This window comes from Oncorhynchus masou, chromosome 23 (genome assembly GCF_036934945.1).
Source record: "Oncorhynchus masou masou isolate Uvic2021 chromosome 23, UVic_Omas_1.1, whole genome shotgun sequence".
Lineage (NCBI taxonomy): Eukaryota > Metazoa > Chordata > Actinopteri > Salmoniformes > Salmonidae > Oncorhynchus > Oncorhynchus masou.
In genome coordinates, this window is record NC_088234.1 from 940,871 (window position 1) to 956,673 (window position 15,803).

General features: G+C 43.0%; 1 protein-coding gene across 1 annotated transcript in view; it reads right to left on the minus strand.

The window, feature by feature from the left end:
• The window catches only part of LOC135509864 (Fc receptor-like protein 2), an 83,107-nt gene extending 72,251 nt beyond the window's left edge, over positions 1 to 10,856 (minus strand). Inside the window, exons 1-2 of the mRNA XM_064930700.1 lie at positions 10,781 to 10,856; positions 418 to 462 (exon numbers count right to left, since the gene is read on the minus strand). Of these exons, the coding sequence (XP_064786772.1) occupies positions 418 to 462; positions 10,781 to 10,805 (70 nt within the window). The 5' untranslated portion in view covers positions 10,806 to 10,856. The remainder of the gene's footprint in view (positions 1 to 417; positions 463 to 10,780) is intronic.
• Between the last annotated feature and the right edge of the window lie 4,947 nt (positions 10,857 to 15,803).

The window sequence follows — 15,803 nt, forward strand, 5'->3', positions numbered from 1 at the left end:
ACAGAAAACCATCAGGTCTGCCAGTAGTGGGGTACAGAGATAGAGACTGCAGGGTCACAGAAAACCATCAGGTCTGCCAGTAGTGGGGTACAGAGATAGAGACTGTCAGAGACTGCAGGGTCACAGAAAACCACGAGCAAAGGAAACAAAAACACTCATGCAGCCAAAACAGAGAGATAAATTGGGTTTGTTCAACAAAGCCAATGCAGAAAACCAAACCACAAACCACGGAAACAACACAGACACATATTTATATTTACATTTGACATTTCAGTCATCCAGAGCGACTTGCAATGAATTATCACAGTCATATTAAGTACATTTTCCTCAATGTTTTAGCTATAAATACTTAATTTAGAAATAAAGAGAAATGTTACTATTATAGAACAGGTGATGAATATAGAGAAATGTACTCACCCCCACCTTGTCCGAGGCTACAGTATACCAGTGTACTCAACAGCACTGAAACACACAGAGAGAACTATCACTATGGTACATGATATTAACACTGAAACACACAGAGAGAACTATCACTATGGTGTCAGGATTTGGCCAGGGTTGTTCCGGGTTTTGGTCACTAGATGCCCCCATTGTGCTTTTTGACCTTATGTTTTTTCCCTTGTTCCCCATTATTATTTGCACCTGTGCCTCGTTTCCCCTGATTGTATTTAAACCCTTAGTTTCCCTCAGTTCTGTGCTCTGTGTTTGTATGTTAGCACCCAGCCCTAGTGTTCTGTGTATTCTTGTCGATTCCGGTGGATGCTCTTGTGGAATTCTGTTTTTGTTTTCGAGTATCTCTTGAGGCTTTTTTGTGCTATTCCTACCACCTTTTGGATTTGCCATTTTTTGTATTGAAGGACTTCTCCTTTTTACTTCATTAAATACACCGTCTTAAGTACTGCTGTGTCTGCCTCATCTTCTGTGTTCTGCTGACTATTCGTGGCTCAGTTGGTTAAGTGACTGTTTCTCACTCCGGAGACCCAGGTTCGTAACCGGGTCCTGACATATGGTACATGATGGAAACACTGAAACACACAGAGAGAACTATCACTATGGTACATGATGGAAACACTGAAACACACAGAGATAACTATCACTATGGTACATGATATTAACACTGAAACACACAGAGAGAACTTTCACTACATCTCAATCCACAGCATCTGTCTTTGTCGGCCTTCTGCATTTGCGGTGGAAAGTGTGTTTTGATCTACGGAAAGGGGAGACTACGACCCCACGAGTCTCAGAGACTCATCTGAAGTCAGTACAGCTGATGTGCCAACTTCTGTCCGAACCGTTTGGGCTACAAACTAACATGACCCCACTATGGAAAGTGGAGACTCTCAGCTACAAACTAATATGACCCCACTATGGAAAGAGGAGACTCTCAGATACAAACTAATATGACCCCACTATGGAAAGAGGAGACTCTCAGCTACAAACTAATATGACCCCACTATGGAAAGAGGAGACTCAGCTACAAACTAACATGACCCCACTATGGAAAGAGGAGACTCAGATACAAACTAACATGACCCCACTATGGAAAGAGGAGACTCAGATACAAACTAATATGACCCCACTATGGAAAGAGGAGACTCTCAGCTACAAACTAATATGACCCCATTATGGAAAGAGGAGACTCAGATACAAACTAATATGACCCCATTATGGAAAGAGGAGACTCAGATACAAACTAATATGACCCCATTATGGAAAGAGGAGACTCAGATACAAACTAATATGACCCCACTATGGAAAGAGGAGACTCAGCTACAAACTAATATGACCCCATTATGGAAAGGGGAGACTCTCAGCTACAATCTAATATGACCCCACTATGGAAAGAGGAGACTCAGATACAAACTAATATGACCCCACGATGGAAGGGGGAGACTCAGCTACAAACTAATATGACCCCACTATGGAAAGAGGAGACTCTCAGATACAAACTAATATGACCCCACTATGGAAAGGGGAGACTCTCAGCTACAAACTAATATGACCCCACTATGGAAAGGGGAGACTCAGCTACAAACTAATATGACCCCACCATGGAAAGAGGAGACTCTCAGCTACAATCTAATATGACCCCACTATGGAAAGAGGAGACTCTCAGCTACAAACTAATATGACCCCACTATGGAAAGAGGAGACTCTCAGCTACAAACTAATATGACCCCACCTTCCGGAGACACCTGAAACCCCACCTCTTCAAGGAATACCTAGGATAGGATAAGTAATCCTTCTCACCACCCCCCCCCCCCCCTTAATGATTTAGATGCACTATTGTAAAGTGGCTGTTCCACTGGATGTCAGAAGGTGAATTCACCAATTTGTAAGTCGCTCTGGATAAGAGCGTCTGCTAAATGACTTAAATGTAAATGTATGGAAAGAGGAGACTCTCAGCTACAAACTAATATGACCCCACTATGGAAAGAGGAGACTCTCAGTTACAAACTAATACGACCCTGCTATGGAGAGGGGAGACAGAAACACGATGGTGCTCTCTACCAACCCCACAAGTGTGACGGCACTCGGCTAACCCATACAAATGAATGGTAGTATGGAGGTAGTTTTGTGCCAACAAAAATAAGGGGTTAAATATGTGTCCAAAAAACTAAAATATATATTTCCTGAGCTTTCTTATCCCCTAAATATAGAACAGACTCTCCAAAACCTTATTCCGCATGATGTATTTTTTGACTGTCTTTTTTGCCATTTCTGTGTTGTTAAATGTAGGAGTATTACAGGAAAAATTAAATATTTTATTTTATCAAATATTTTTTAAGATGAAAATATAAGAAAATATTTTTAAAAGACAAAATGAAAAATGAAATAGCTTAATCTAAAACAATTAGATATATGAATATACATACAGTGGGGCAAAAAAGTATTTAGTCAGCCACCAATTGTGCAAGTTCTCCCACTTAAAAAGATGAAAGAGGCCTGTAATTTTCATCATAGGGACATCATAGGTACACTTCAACTGTGACAGACAAAACAAATCCAGAAAATCACATTGTAGGATTTTTAATGAATTTATTTGCAAATTATGGTGGAATATATTAATTAATTAATAATTCCTCCATGCAGATTCTTTGGATGCAACTCAGCATTCTTTGTCCTCCAAACATGACGAGTTGAGTTAACAAAACTTTATATTTTAGTTTCATCTGAACATATGACATTCTCCCAATCTTCTTCTGGATCATCCAAATGTTCTCTAGCAAACTTCAGACAGGCCTGGACATGTACTGGCTTAAGCAGGGGGACATGTCTGGCACTGCAGGATTTGAGTCCCTGGCGGCGTAGTGTGTTACTGATGGTAGGCTTTGCTACTTTGGTCCCAGCTCTCTGCAGGTTTTTCACTAGGTCCCCCCGTGTGGTTCAGGGATTTTTGCTCACCGTTCTTGTGATCATTTTGACCCCACGGGGTGAGATCTTGTGTGGAGCCCCAGATCGAGGGAGATTATCAGTGGTCTTGTATGTCTTCCATTTCCTAATAATTGCTCCCACAGTTGATTTCTTCAAACCAAGCTGCTTACCTATTGCAGATTCAGTCTTCCCAGCCTGGTGCAGGTCTACAATTTTGTTTCTGGTGTCCTTTGACAGCTCTTTGGTCTTGGCCATAGTGGAGTGTGACTGTTTGAGTTTGTGGATAGGTGTCTTTTATACTGATAACAAGTTCAAACAGGTGCCATTAATACAGTTAATGAGTGGAGGATAGAGGAGCCTCTTAAAAGAAGAAGTGTTATCCGGTTCCGGTTGGAGCGAGCGGTCGCATCTACACTTCGGTCCGCAGGTAGTATAACTTTTCATTACATTTCGTTATAGTACAACGGTTTGATTTGTCTAATCTTAGCAATTTCTTCTTAGCTAGCTACATAGCCGTCTTTGTATCAAAGATAATTGCATAATTATCGTATTTCGTCGTCCTAACGTATCTGCCCAGCAGCTAGCTAAGCGGCTAGCTAACATCCACTGTCCACCAGCACTGTAGAAACTATTACACTCAACTGAACGACTCGATTAGCGTAGTGTCAGCTAGCTACATAGTTGTCTTCGCTGTCTTCGTATCCAAGATAATTGTGCAGTTTAGAGTGTGTAGACTTAGAGTGATTATCTTAATTTACCGAGGTTAGCTAGCCAGCTATTTGTCGTCCTTAACGTAGGAGATGCTGCTAGCTAGCTAGCCAACAGCTAGCCAACCTCTACCGAATTGAACTCCAACTACCCGGTCAACATTCCGCGTCGCTCCACAGGTAGTATCACATTTTCATTTCACTTCATTACAGTACAACGGTTTGACTTGTTTGATCGTAGCTAGCCAGCTACATAGCCGTCTTTGTATCTAAGACAATTGTGTAGTCTAGAGCGATTTTCTAGGTTAGCTGGCCAGCTATTGTCGTTCTTTTAACGTAGCTAGCCAGCTAGCCCCCGAATAGCAGCACTGTAGTAACTATTACAGTACAACGGTTTGTTTTGTTTAATCGTAGCTAGCTAGCTACATAGCCGTCTTTGTATCTAAGACAATTGTGTAGCCTAGAGCGATTTTCTAGGTTAGCTGGCCAGCTATTGTCGTTCTTTTAACGTAGCTAGCCAGCTAGCCCCCGAATAGCAGCACTGTAGTAACTATTACAGTACAACGGTTTGTTTTGTTTGATCGTAGCTAGCTAGCTACATAGCCGTCTTTGTATCTAAGACAATTGTGTAGCCTAGAGCGATTTTCGAGGTTAGCTAGCCAGCTATTGTCGTTCTTTTAAGGTAACGTAATGCAATCAACCTGCTAGCTAGCCAGCTAGCCCCCGAATAGCAGCACTGTAGAAACTATTACACTCGACGGAACGACTTGATTAGTGTAGTGTCAACATCGCAGCCACTACCAGCTAGCCTACTCCAGCAGTACTGTATCATTTCAATCATTTTAGTCAATAAGATTCTTGCTACGTAAGCTTAACTTTCTGAACATTCGAGACGTGTAGTCCACTTGTCATTCCAATCTCCTTTGCATTAGCGTAGCCTCTTCTGTACCCTGTCAACTATGTGTCTATCTATCCCTGTTCTCTCCTCTCTGCACAGACCATACAAACGCTCCACACCGCGTGGCCGCGGCCACCCTAATCTGGTGGTCCCAGCGCGCACGACCCACGTGGAGTTCCTGGTCTCCGGTAGCCTCTGGAACTGCCGATCTGCGGCCAACAAGGCAGAGTTCATCTCAGCCTATGCCTCCCTCCAGTCCCTCGACTTCCTGGCACTGACGGAAACATGGATCACCACAGATAACACTGCTACTCCTACTGCTCTCTCTTCGTCCGCCCACGTGTTCTCGCACACCCGAGAGCTTCTGGTCAGCGGGGTGGTGGCACCGGGATCCTCATCTCTCCCAAGTGGTCATTTCTCTCTCTCCCCTTACCCATCTATCTATCGCCTCCTTTGAATTCCATGCTGTCACAGTTACCAGCCCTTTCAAGCTTAACATCCTTATCATTTATCGCCCTCCAGGTTCCCTCGGAGAGTTCATCAATGAGCTTGATGCCTTGATAAGCTCCTTTCCTGAGGACGGCTCACCTCTCACAGTCCTGGGCGACTTTAACCTCCCCACGTCTACCTTTGACTCATTCCTCTCTGCCTCCTTCTTTCCACTCCTCTCCTCTTTTGACCTCACCCTCTCACCTTCCCCCCTACTCACAAGGCAGGCAATACGCTCGACCTCATCTTTACTAGATGCTGTTCTTCCACTAACCTCATTGCAACTCCCCTCCAAGTCTCCGACCACTACCTCGTATCCTTTTCCCTCTCGCTCTCATCCAACACTTCCCACACTGCCCCTACTCGGATGGTATCGCGCCGTCCCAACCTTCGCTCTCTCTCCCCCGCTACTCTCTCCTCTTCCATCCTATCATCTCTTCCCTCTGCTCATACCTTCTCCAACCTTTCTCCTGATTCTGCCTCCTCAACCCTCCTCTCTTCCCTTTCTGCATCCTTTGACTCTCTATGTCCCCTATCCTCCAGGCCGGCTCGGTCCTCCCCTCCCGCTCCGTGGCTCGATGACTCATTGCGAGCTCACAGAACAGAGCTCCGGGCAGCCGAGCGGAAATGGAGGAAAACTCGCCTCCCTGCGGACCTGGCATCCTTTCACTCCCTCCTCTCTACATTTTCCTCCTCTGTCTCTGCTGCTAAAGCCACTTTCTACCACTCTAAATTCCAAGCATCTGCCTCTAACCCTAGGAAGCTCTTTGCCACCTTCTCCTCCCTCCTGAATCCTCCTCCCCCTCCCCCCTCCTCCCTCTTTGCAGATGACTTCGTCAACCATTTTGAAAAGAAGGTCGACGACATCCGATCCTCGTTTGCTAAGTCAAACGACACCGCTGGTTCTGCTCACACTGCCCTACCCTGTGCTCTGACCTCTTTCTCCCCTCTCTCTCCAGATGAAATCTCGCTTCTTGTGACGGCCGGCCGCCCAACAACCTGCCCGCTTGACCCTATCCCCTCCTTTCTTCTCCAGACCATTTCCGGAGACCTTCTCCCTTACCTCACCTCGCTCATCAACTCATCCCTGACCGCTGGCTACGTCCCTTCCGTCTTCAAGAGAGCGAGAGTTGCACCCCTTCTGAAAAAACCTACACTCGATCCCTCCGATGTCAACAACTACAGACCAGTATCCCTTCTTTCTTTTCTCTCCAAAACTCTTGAACGTGCCGTCCTTGGCCAGCTCTCCCGCTATCTCTCTCAGAATGACCTTCTTGATCCAAATCAGTCAGGTTTCAAGACTAGTCATTCAACTGAGACTGCTCTTCTCTGTATCACAGAGGCGCTCCGCACTGCTAAAGCTAACTCTCTCTCCTCTGCTCTCATCCTTCTAGACCTATCGGCTGCCTTCGATACTGTGAACCATCAGATCCTCCTCTCCACCCTCTCCGAGTTGGGCATCTCCGGCGCGGCCCACGCTTGGATTGCGTCCTACCTGACAGGTCGCTCCTACCAGGTGGCGTGGCGAGAATCTGTCTCCTCGCCACGCGCTCTCACCACTGGTGTCCCCCAGGGCTCTGTTCTAGGCCCTCTCCTATTCTCGCTATACACCAAGTCACTTGGCTCTGTCATAACCTCACATGGTCTCTCCTATCATTGCTATGCAGACGACACACAATTAATCTTCTCCTTTCCCCCTTCTGATGACCAGGTGGCGAATCGCATCTCTGCATGTCTGGCAGACATATCAGTGTGGATGACGGATCACCACCTCAAGCTGAACCTCGGCAAGACGGAGCTGCTCTTCCTCCCGGGGAAGGACGGCCCGTTCCATGATCTCGCCATCACGGTTGACAACTCCATTGTGTCCTCCTCCCAGAGCGCTAAGAACCTTGGCGTGATCCTGGACAACACCCTGTCGTTCTCAACCAACATCATGGCGGTGGCCCGTTCCTGTAGGTTCATGCTCTACAACATCCGCAGAGTACGACCCTGCCTCACACAGGAAGCGGCGCAGGTCCTAATCCAGGCACTTGTCATCTCCCGTCTGGATTACTGCAACTCGCTGTTGGCTGGGCTCCCTGCCTGTGCCATTAAACCCCTACAACTCATCCAGAACGCCGCAGCCCGTCTGGTGTTCAACCTTCCCAAGTTCTCTCACGTCACCCCGCTCCTCCGCTCTCTCCACTGGCTTCCAGTTGAAGCTCGCATCCGCTACAAGACCATGGTGCTTGCCTACGGAGCTGTGAGGGGAACGGCACCGCAGTACCTCCAGGCTCTGATCAGGCCCTACACCCAAGCAAGGGCACTGCGTTCATCCACCTCTGGCCTGCTCGCCTCCCTACCATTGAGGAAGTACAGTTCCCGCTCAGCCCAGTCAAAACTGTTCGCTGCTCTGGCCCCCCAATGGTGGAACAAACTCCCTCACGACGCCAGGACAGCGGAGTCAATCACCACCTTCCGGAGACACCTGAAACCCCACCTCTTCAAGGAATACCTAGGATAGGATAAGTAATCCTTCTCCCCCCCCCCCCCTTAATGATTTAGATGCACTATTTTAAAGTGGCTGTTCCACTGGATGTCAGAAGGTGAATTCACCAATTTGTAAGTCGCTCTGGATAAGAGCGTCTGCTAAATGACTTAAATGTAAATGTAATGTAATGAAGTTACAGGTCTGTGAGAGCCAGAAATCCTGCTTGTTTGTCGGTGACCAAATACTTATTATCCACCATAATTTGCAAATAAATTCATTAAAAATCCTACATTGTGATTTTCTGAAAAAAAAAATCTCATTTTCCGTCATAGTTAAAGTGTAGCTATGATGAAAATTACAGTCTTCTCTCATCTTTTTAAGTGGGAGAACTTGCACAATTGGTGGCTGACTAAATACTTTTGTCTCACTGTATATAAAACCATATAGATATTAAGGTATATATATATATATATATATATATATATATATATTAAACCATATAGATATTAAACTATAGATATATATATTAAACCATACAGATATTAAACCATATACAGTGGGGAGAACAAGTATTTTGTCACTGCTGATTTTGCAGGTTTTCCTACTTAAAAAGCATGTAGAGGTCTGTAACTTTTATCATAGGTGCACTTCAACTGAGAGACGTAATCTAAAACAAAAATCCAGAAAATCACATTGTATGATTTTTAAGTTATTAATTTGCATTTTATTGTATGACATAAGTATTTGATACATCAGAAAAGCAGAACTTAATATTTGCAATAACAGAGATCATACGTTTCCTGTAGTTCTTGACCAGGTTTGCACACACTGCCGCAGGGATTTTGGCCCACTCCTCCATACAGACCTTCTCCAGATCATTCAGGTTTCGGAGCTGTCGCTGGGCAATACGGACTTTCAACTCCCTCCAAAGATGTTCTATTGAGTTCAGGTCTGGAGACTGGCTAGGCAAACTTCAGACGGGCCTGGACATGCGCTGGCTTGAGCAGAGGGACCTTGCGTGCGATGCAGGATTTTAATCCGTGATGGCGTAGTGTATTACTAACGGTTTTCTTTGAGACTGTGGTCCCAGCTCTCTTCAGGTCATTGACCAGGTCCTGCCGTGTAGTTCTGGGCTGATCCCTCAGCTTCCCCATGATCATTGATGCCCCACGAGGTGAGATCTTGCATGGAGCCCCAGACCGAGGGTGATTGACCGTCATCTTGAACTTCTTCCATTTTCTTATAATTGCGCCAACAGTTGTTGCCTTCTCACCAAGCTGCTTGCCTATTGTCTTGTAGCCCATCCCAGCCTTGTGCAGGTCTACAATTTTACCCTGATGTCCTTACACAGCTCTCTGGTCTTGGCCATTGTGGAGAGGTTGGAGTCTGTTTGATTGAGTGTGTCTTTAATACAGGTAACGAGTTCAAACAGGTGCAGTTAATATAGGTAATGAGTGGAGAACTGGAGGGCTTCTTAAAGAAAAACTAACAGGTCTGTGAGAGCCGTAATTCTTACTGGTTGATAGGTGATCACATACTTATGTCATGCAATACAATGATAATTAATTACTTAAAAATCATACATGTGATTTTCTGGGTTTTTGTTTTAGATTCCATCTCTCACAGTTGAAGTGTATCTATGATAAAAATTACAGACCTCTACATGCTTTGTAAGTTGGAAAACCTGCAAAATCGGCAGTGTATCAAATACTTGTTCTCCACACTGTACATATTAAACCATATAGATATTAAACTATATATATATTAAACCATATAGATATTAAACAATATAGATATTACACTATATAGATATTAAACTATATAGATATTAAACCATATAGATATTAATCCATATAGATATTTAACCATATAGATATTAAACCATATAGATATTCAACCATATAGATATTAAACCATATATATATATTTAACCATAGATATTAAACCATATAGTTATTAATCCATTCCATTGTTGTAAGGAGGAGACCAATGAGCAGCATGGTATGTGTACATTGTCTTTTATCAGAGAAATGAACACTGAACAAACTAACAAAAACAATAAAACGAACTGTGAAGCTATATAAACGAGTGCTGACAGGCAACTACACATAGACAAGAACCCACAAATACCCTATGGGAAATGGCTACATAAATATGGTCCCAAATCAGAGACAACGATAAACAGCTGCCTCTGATTGGGAACAATTCAGGCCACCAAAGACATACAATTACCTAGACTAACAAAAACTCAGTTACACAAAAACCCCTAGACAATACAAAAACGAACATACCCAACCTCATCACACTTAACCAAAATATCGATACATTTTAAACTGTATCGATATTAAACTATATAGATATTAATGTGTATATATATATATATATATATATATATATATATATATATATATATATATATATATATATATACATATATATATATATATATATATATATATATATATATATATATATATACATATATATATATATATATATATATATATATATATATATATATATATATACATAAATATATATATAGATATTAATATATATATATATATATATATATATATATATATAAATATATATATATATATTAAACCATATAGATATTAAACCTAATAGATATTAAACCTAATAGATTTTAAACTATATAGATATTAAACCATATAGATATTAATATAGATATTAAGGTATATAGATATTAAACTAAAGATGTTAAACCATACAGATATTTAAACATATACATTTGAAACTGTATCGATATTAAACTATATCTAGATATTGAACCATATATTTATTAAAGCATATAGATAATATTAAACTCACAGAGTAGACGACAGGTGCGTTCCATCTCAGCGTGTCAAACAGTAACTCTCTCTAAAGTCTAGTGACTTGTAGCCTGTCTATCCCCCCCACCCACCTCTCCTCTACACCCATCTATACTTCCTCTGTGCTGAGAAGGACTGAGGTGTGAAACATGCGTGTGACAGAAGCAGGGGGGCTGGAGAGAAGAGATGCAGAAATAGAGAGAAAGGGAGGTTCAGAGAGATATATATATATAGAGAGAGCGAGAGAGAGCTCTGTATAATCATTAACAGCAGACTCGTAGATCTCCTAAGTGAAAACAATGTACTGAGCAACTGTCAAATTGGCTTCTTATCAATTACTATGTAACAGACCACATTTTCACCCTTCAAATGCTAATTGACAAACAAACAATCCAAAACAAAGGCAAAGCCTTCTCATGCTTTGTTGGTTTCAAAAAAGCTTTTGACTCAATTTAGAAATGTTGAGAAAGTAGAGAAAGTGGTGTAGAGCGCACATACATTGTAAATGTACAGAAACAACAAGGGTGCGGTTAAAATTGGCAGTAAACGCATTTCTTTCCACAAGGCCGTGGGGTGAGACGGGGATGCAGCTTAAGCTGTACTTAAGCCCAACCCTCTATCAGCACCCGGCCTCAACCTACTAGAATCTGAAGTCAAATGTCTACTGTTTGTTGATGATCTGGTGCTGCTGTCCCTAACCAAGGAGGGCCTACAGTAGCACCTAGATCTTCTGCACAGATTCTGTCAGACCTGGGCCCTGAGAGTAAATCTCAGTAAGACAAAAATAATGCTGTTCCAAAATACAAATAAAATCTAGACACCGTTGCCCTTGAGCACACAAAAAAACGATACATACCTCGGCCTAAACATCAACGCCACAGGTAACAAAGCTGTGACCTAGCTGAAAGACAAGGCAAGAAGGGCCTTCTATGGCATCAAAAGGAACAGAAAATTCTACATACCAATTTGTTGGAGGAAATTATAGTTGAAATGATTAATTATGTATACATTTCTTTTAGAACCATTAAGTTTTAATACTATTATGTTGTGGTATGAAATGTGTGGGTTCTTGGTTAAACTAGGTAAATGTAGGTAAAACAAATGAATTGTCTGTACCTTGCAAAAGGGAGAAGGAGCGCAGGTATCCTTCCAGACAGGTAAGAATGTTCCATTAGTGGAGAATAAATGATATCCTTCCAGACAGGTAAGAATGTTTGTTTGATGTTCCATTAGTGGAGAATAAATGATATCTTTTAGACAGATTGGAATGTTTGTTTGATGTTCCATTAGTGGAGAATAAATGATATCTTTTAGACAGATTGGAATGTTTGTTTGATGTTCCATTAGTGGAGAATAAATGATATCTTTTAGACAGATTGGAATGTTTGTTTTATGAGGGGAGTAGAAGACGGTCTCCAGAACTAAAGACACTGCGCTATTGTGTGGATCGGAGAGAGTGTGAGAAACTGATGACATCATTTTATGTTCTCTCCTTAAAATGTAATGTTCTTTGTATTTTGGGTCAGTACTCTTCGAGAATAAACGCTGAACTTGTTTTTAAGATTGGTCTCGATCTATTTCATGTAAAATGATAAACTTACAACTTATCCTGAAATAGATAGAGTGTGATTTTGGTTTTGGCTACAAAACATATAGGAATTTAGAATTCCTCTAACACAATTAGAATCTTGCTAAAAGTATTTGAATCAGTTATAGAACCCATTACCCTCTACAGTTGTGAAGTTTGGGGTCCGCTCACCAACCAAGAATTCACTAAATGGGACAAACACCAAATTAAGACTGCATGCAGAATTCTGCAAAAATATCCTCTGAGTAAAACACGAAATAATGCATGCAGAGCAGAATTAGGCCGACACCCACTAATTAACAAAATCCAGAAAAGAGACGTTAAATTCTGCAACCACCTAAAAGGAAGTGACAGGACAGCAACACAATTAGGCCCAACCGAGTCATGAGAAAACAAAAAAGATAATTACTTGGCACTTTGGAAAGAATTAACAAAAATAACAGAGCAAACTAGAATGCTATTTGGCCCTAAACAGAGAGTACACAGTGGCAGAATAACTGACCACTGTGACTGACCCAATCTTAAGGAAAACTTTGACTATGTACAGACTCAGTGAGCATAGCTTTGTTATTGGGAAAGGCCGCCGTTGGCAGACATGGCTCTCAAGAGAAGACAGGCATTATGCACATTGCCCACAAAATGAGGTGGAAACTGAGCTGCACTTCCGAACCTCCTGCCCAATGTATGACCATATTAGAGAGACATATTTCCCTCAGATTACACAGATACACAAAGAATTTGAAAAACAAACCCGATCTTGATTAACTCACATATCTACTGGGTGAAATTCCACAGTGTTCCATCACAGCAGCAAGATGTGTGACCTGTTGCCACAAGAAAAGGGCAACCAGTGAAGAACAAACACCATTGTAAATACAACCCATATTTAAATTTATTTATTTTCCCTTTTCTACTTTAACTATTTTTACAGTGATAAGTCCTAACATTGTCCCCTGTGATAATCAAATCAAATCAAATTTTATTTGTCACATACACATGGTTAGCAGATGTTAATGCGAGTGTAGCGAAATGCTTGTGCTTCCAGTTCCGACAATGCAGTAATAACCAACAAGTAATCTAACTAACAATTCCAAAACTAATATCTTACACAGTGTAAGGGGATAAAGAATATGTACATAAAGATATGAATGAGTGATGGTACAGAGCAGCATAGGCAAGATACAGTAGATGGTATCGAGTACAGTATATACATATGAGATGAGTATGTAAACGTGTAAAAGTGGCATGGTTAAAGTGGCTAGTGATACATGTATTACATAAGGATGCAGTAGATGATAGAGTACAGCATATACGTATACATATGAGATGAATAATGTAGGGTATGTAAACATTATATAAGGTAGCATTGTTTAAAGTGGCAAGTGATATATTTTACATCCTTTCCCATTAATTCCCATTATTGAAGTGGCTGGAGTTGAGTCAGTGTGTTGGCAGCAGCCACTCAATGTTAGTGGTTGCTGTTTAACAGTCTGATGGCCTTGAGATAGAAGCTGTTTTTCAGTCTCTCGGTCCCAGCTTTGATGCACCTGTACTGACCTCGCCTTCTGGATGATAGCGGGGTGAACAGGCAGTGGCTCGGGTGGGTATTGTCCTTGATGATCTTTATGGCCTTCCTGTAACATCGGGTGGTGTAGGTGTCCTGGAGGGCAGGTAGTTTACCCCCGGTGATACGTTGTGCAGACATCACTACCCTCTGGAGAGCCTTACGGTTGTGGGCGGAGCAGTTGCCGTACCAGGCGGTGATACAGCCCGCCAGGATGCTCTCGATTGTGCATCTGTAGAAGTTTGTGTATTTTTGGTGACAAGCCGAATTTCTTCAGCCTCCTGAGGTTGAAGAGGCGCTGCTGCACCTTCTTCACGATGCTGTCTGTGTGAGTGGACCAATTTAGTTTGTCTGTGATGTGTATGCCGAGGAACTTAAAACTTACTACCCTCTCCACTACTGTTCCATCGATGTGGATAGGGGGATGTTCCCTCGGCTGTTTCCTGAAGTCCACAATCATCTCCTTAGTTTTGTTGACGTTGAGCGTGAGGTTATTGTCCTGACACCACACTCCGAGGGCCCTCACCTCCTCCCTGTAGGCCGTCTCGTCGTTGTTGGTAATCAAGCCTACCACTGTTGTGTCGTCCGCAAACTTGATGATTGAGTTGGAGGCGTGCGTTGCCGCGCAGTCGTGGGTGAACAGGGAGTACAGGAGAGGGCTCAGAACGCACCCTTGTGGGGCCCCAGTGTTGAGGATCAGCGGGGTGGAGATGTTGTTGCCTACCCTCACCACCTGGGGCGGCCCGTCAGGAAGTCCAGTACCCAGTTGCACAGGGCGGGGTTGAGACCCAGGGTCTCGAGCTTGATGACGAGCTTGGAGGGTACTATGGTGTTAAATGCCGAGCTGTAGTCGATGAACAGCATTCTCACGTAGGTATTCCTCTTGTCCAGATGGGTTAGGGCAGTGTGCAGTGTGGTTGAGATTGCGTCGTCTGAGGACTTATTTGGGCGGTAATCAAATTGGAGTGGGTCTAGGGTGTCAGGTAGGGTGGAGGTGATATGGTCCTTGACTAGTCTCTCAAAGCACTTCATGATAATGGAAGTGAGTGCTACGGGCGGTAGTCGTTTAGCTCAGTTACCTTAGCTTTCTTGGGAACAGGAACAATGGTGGCCCTCTTGAAGCATGTGGGAACAGCAGACTGGTATAGGGATTGATTGAATATGTCCGTAAACACACCGGCCAGCTGGTCTGCGCATGCTCTGAGGGCGCGGCTGGGGATGCCGTCTGGGCCTGCAGCCTTGCGAGGGTTAACACGTTTAAATGTTTTACTCACCTCGGCTGCAGTGAAGGAGAGACCGCATGTTTCCGTTGCAGGCCGTGTCAGTGGCACTGTATTGTCCTCAAAGCGGGCAAAAAAGTTATTTAGTCTGCCTGGGAGCAAGACATCCTGGTCCGTGACTGAGCTGGATTTCATCTTGTAGTCCGTGATTGACTGTAGACCCTGCCACATACCTCTTGTGTCTGAGCCGTTGAATTGAGATTCTACTTTGTCTCTATACTGACGCTTAGCTTGTTTGATAGCCAGCCCTGGTGGCACAATCGATATGCTGATACATTTTAGGGGGTCTTGTTTTCAGATTAGCCTTGTTAAAATCCCCAGCAACAATGAATGCAGCCTCAGGATGTATGGATTCCAGTTTGCAAAGAGTCAAATAAAGTTCGTTCAGAGCCATCGATGTGTCTGCTTGGGGGGGAATATATAAGGCTGTGATTATAATCGAAGAGAATTCTCTTGGTAGATAATGCGGTCTACATTTGATTGTGAGGAATTCTAAATCAGGTGAACAGAAGGATTTGAGTTCCTGTATGTTTCTGTGATCACACCACGTCTCGTTAGCCATAAGGCATACGCCCCCGCCCCTCTTCTT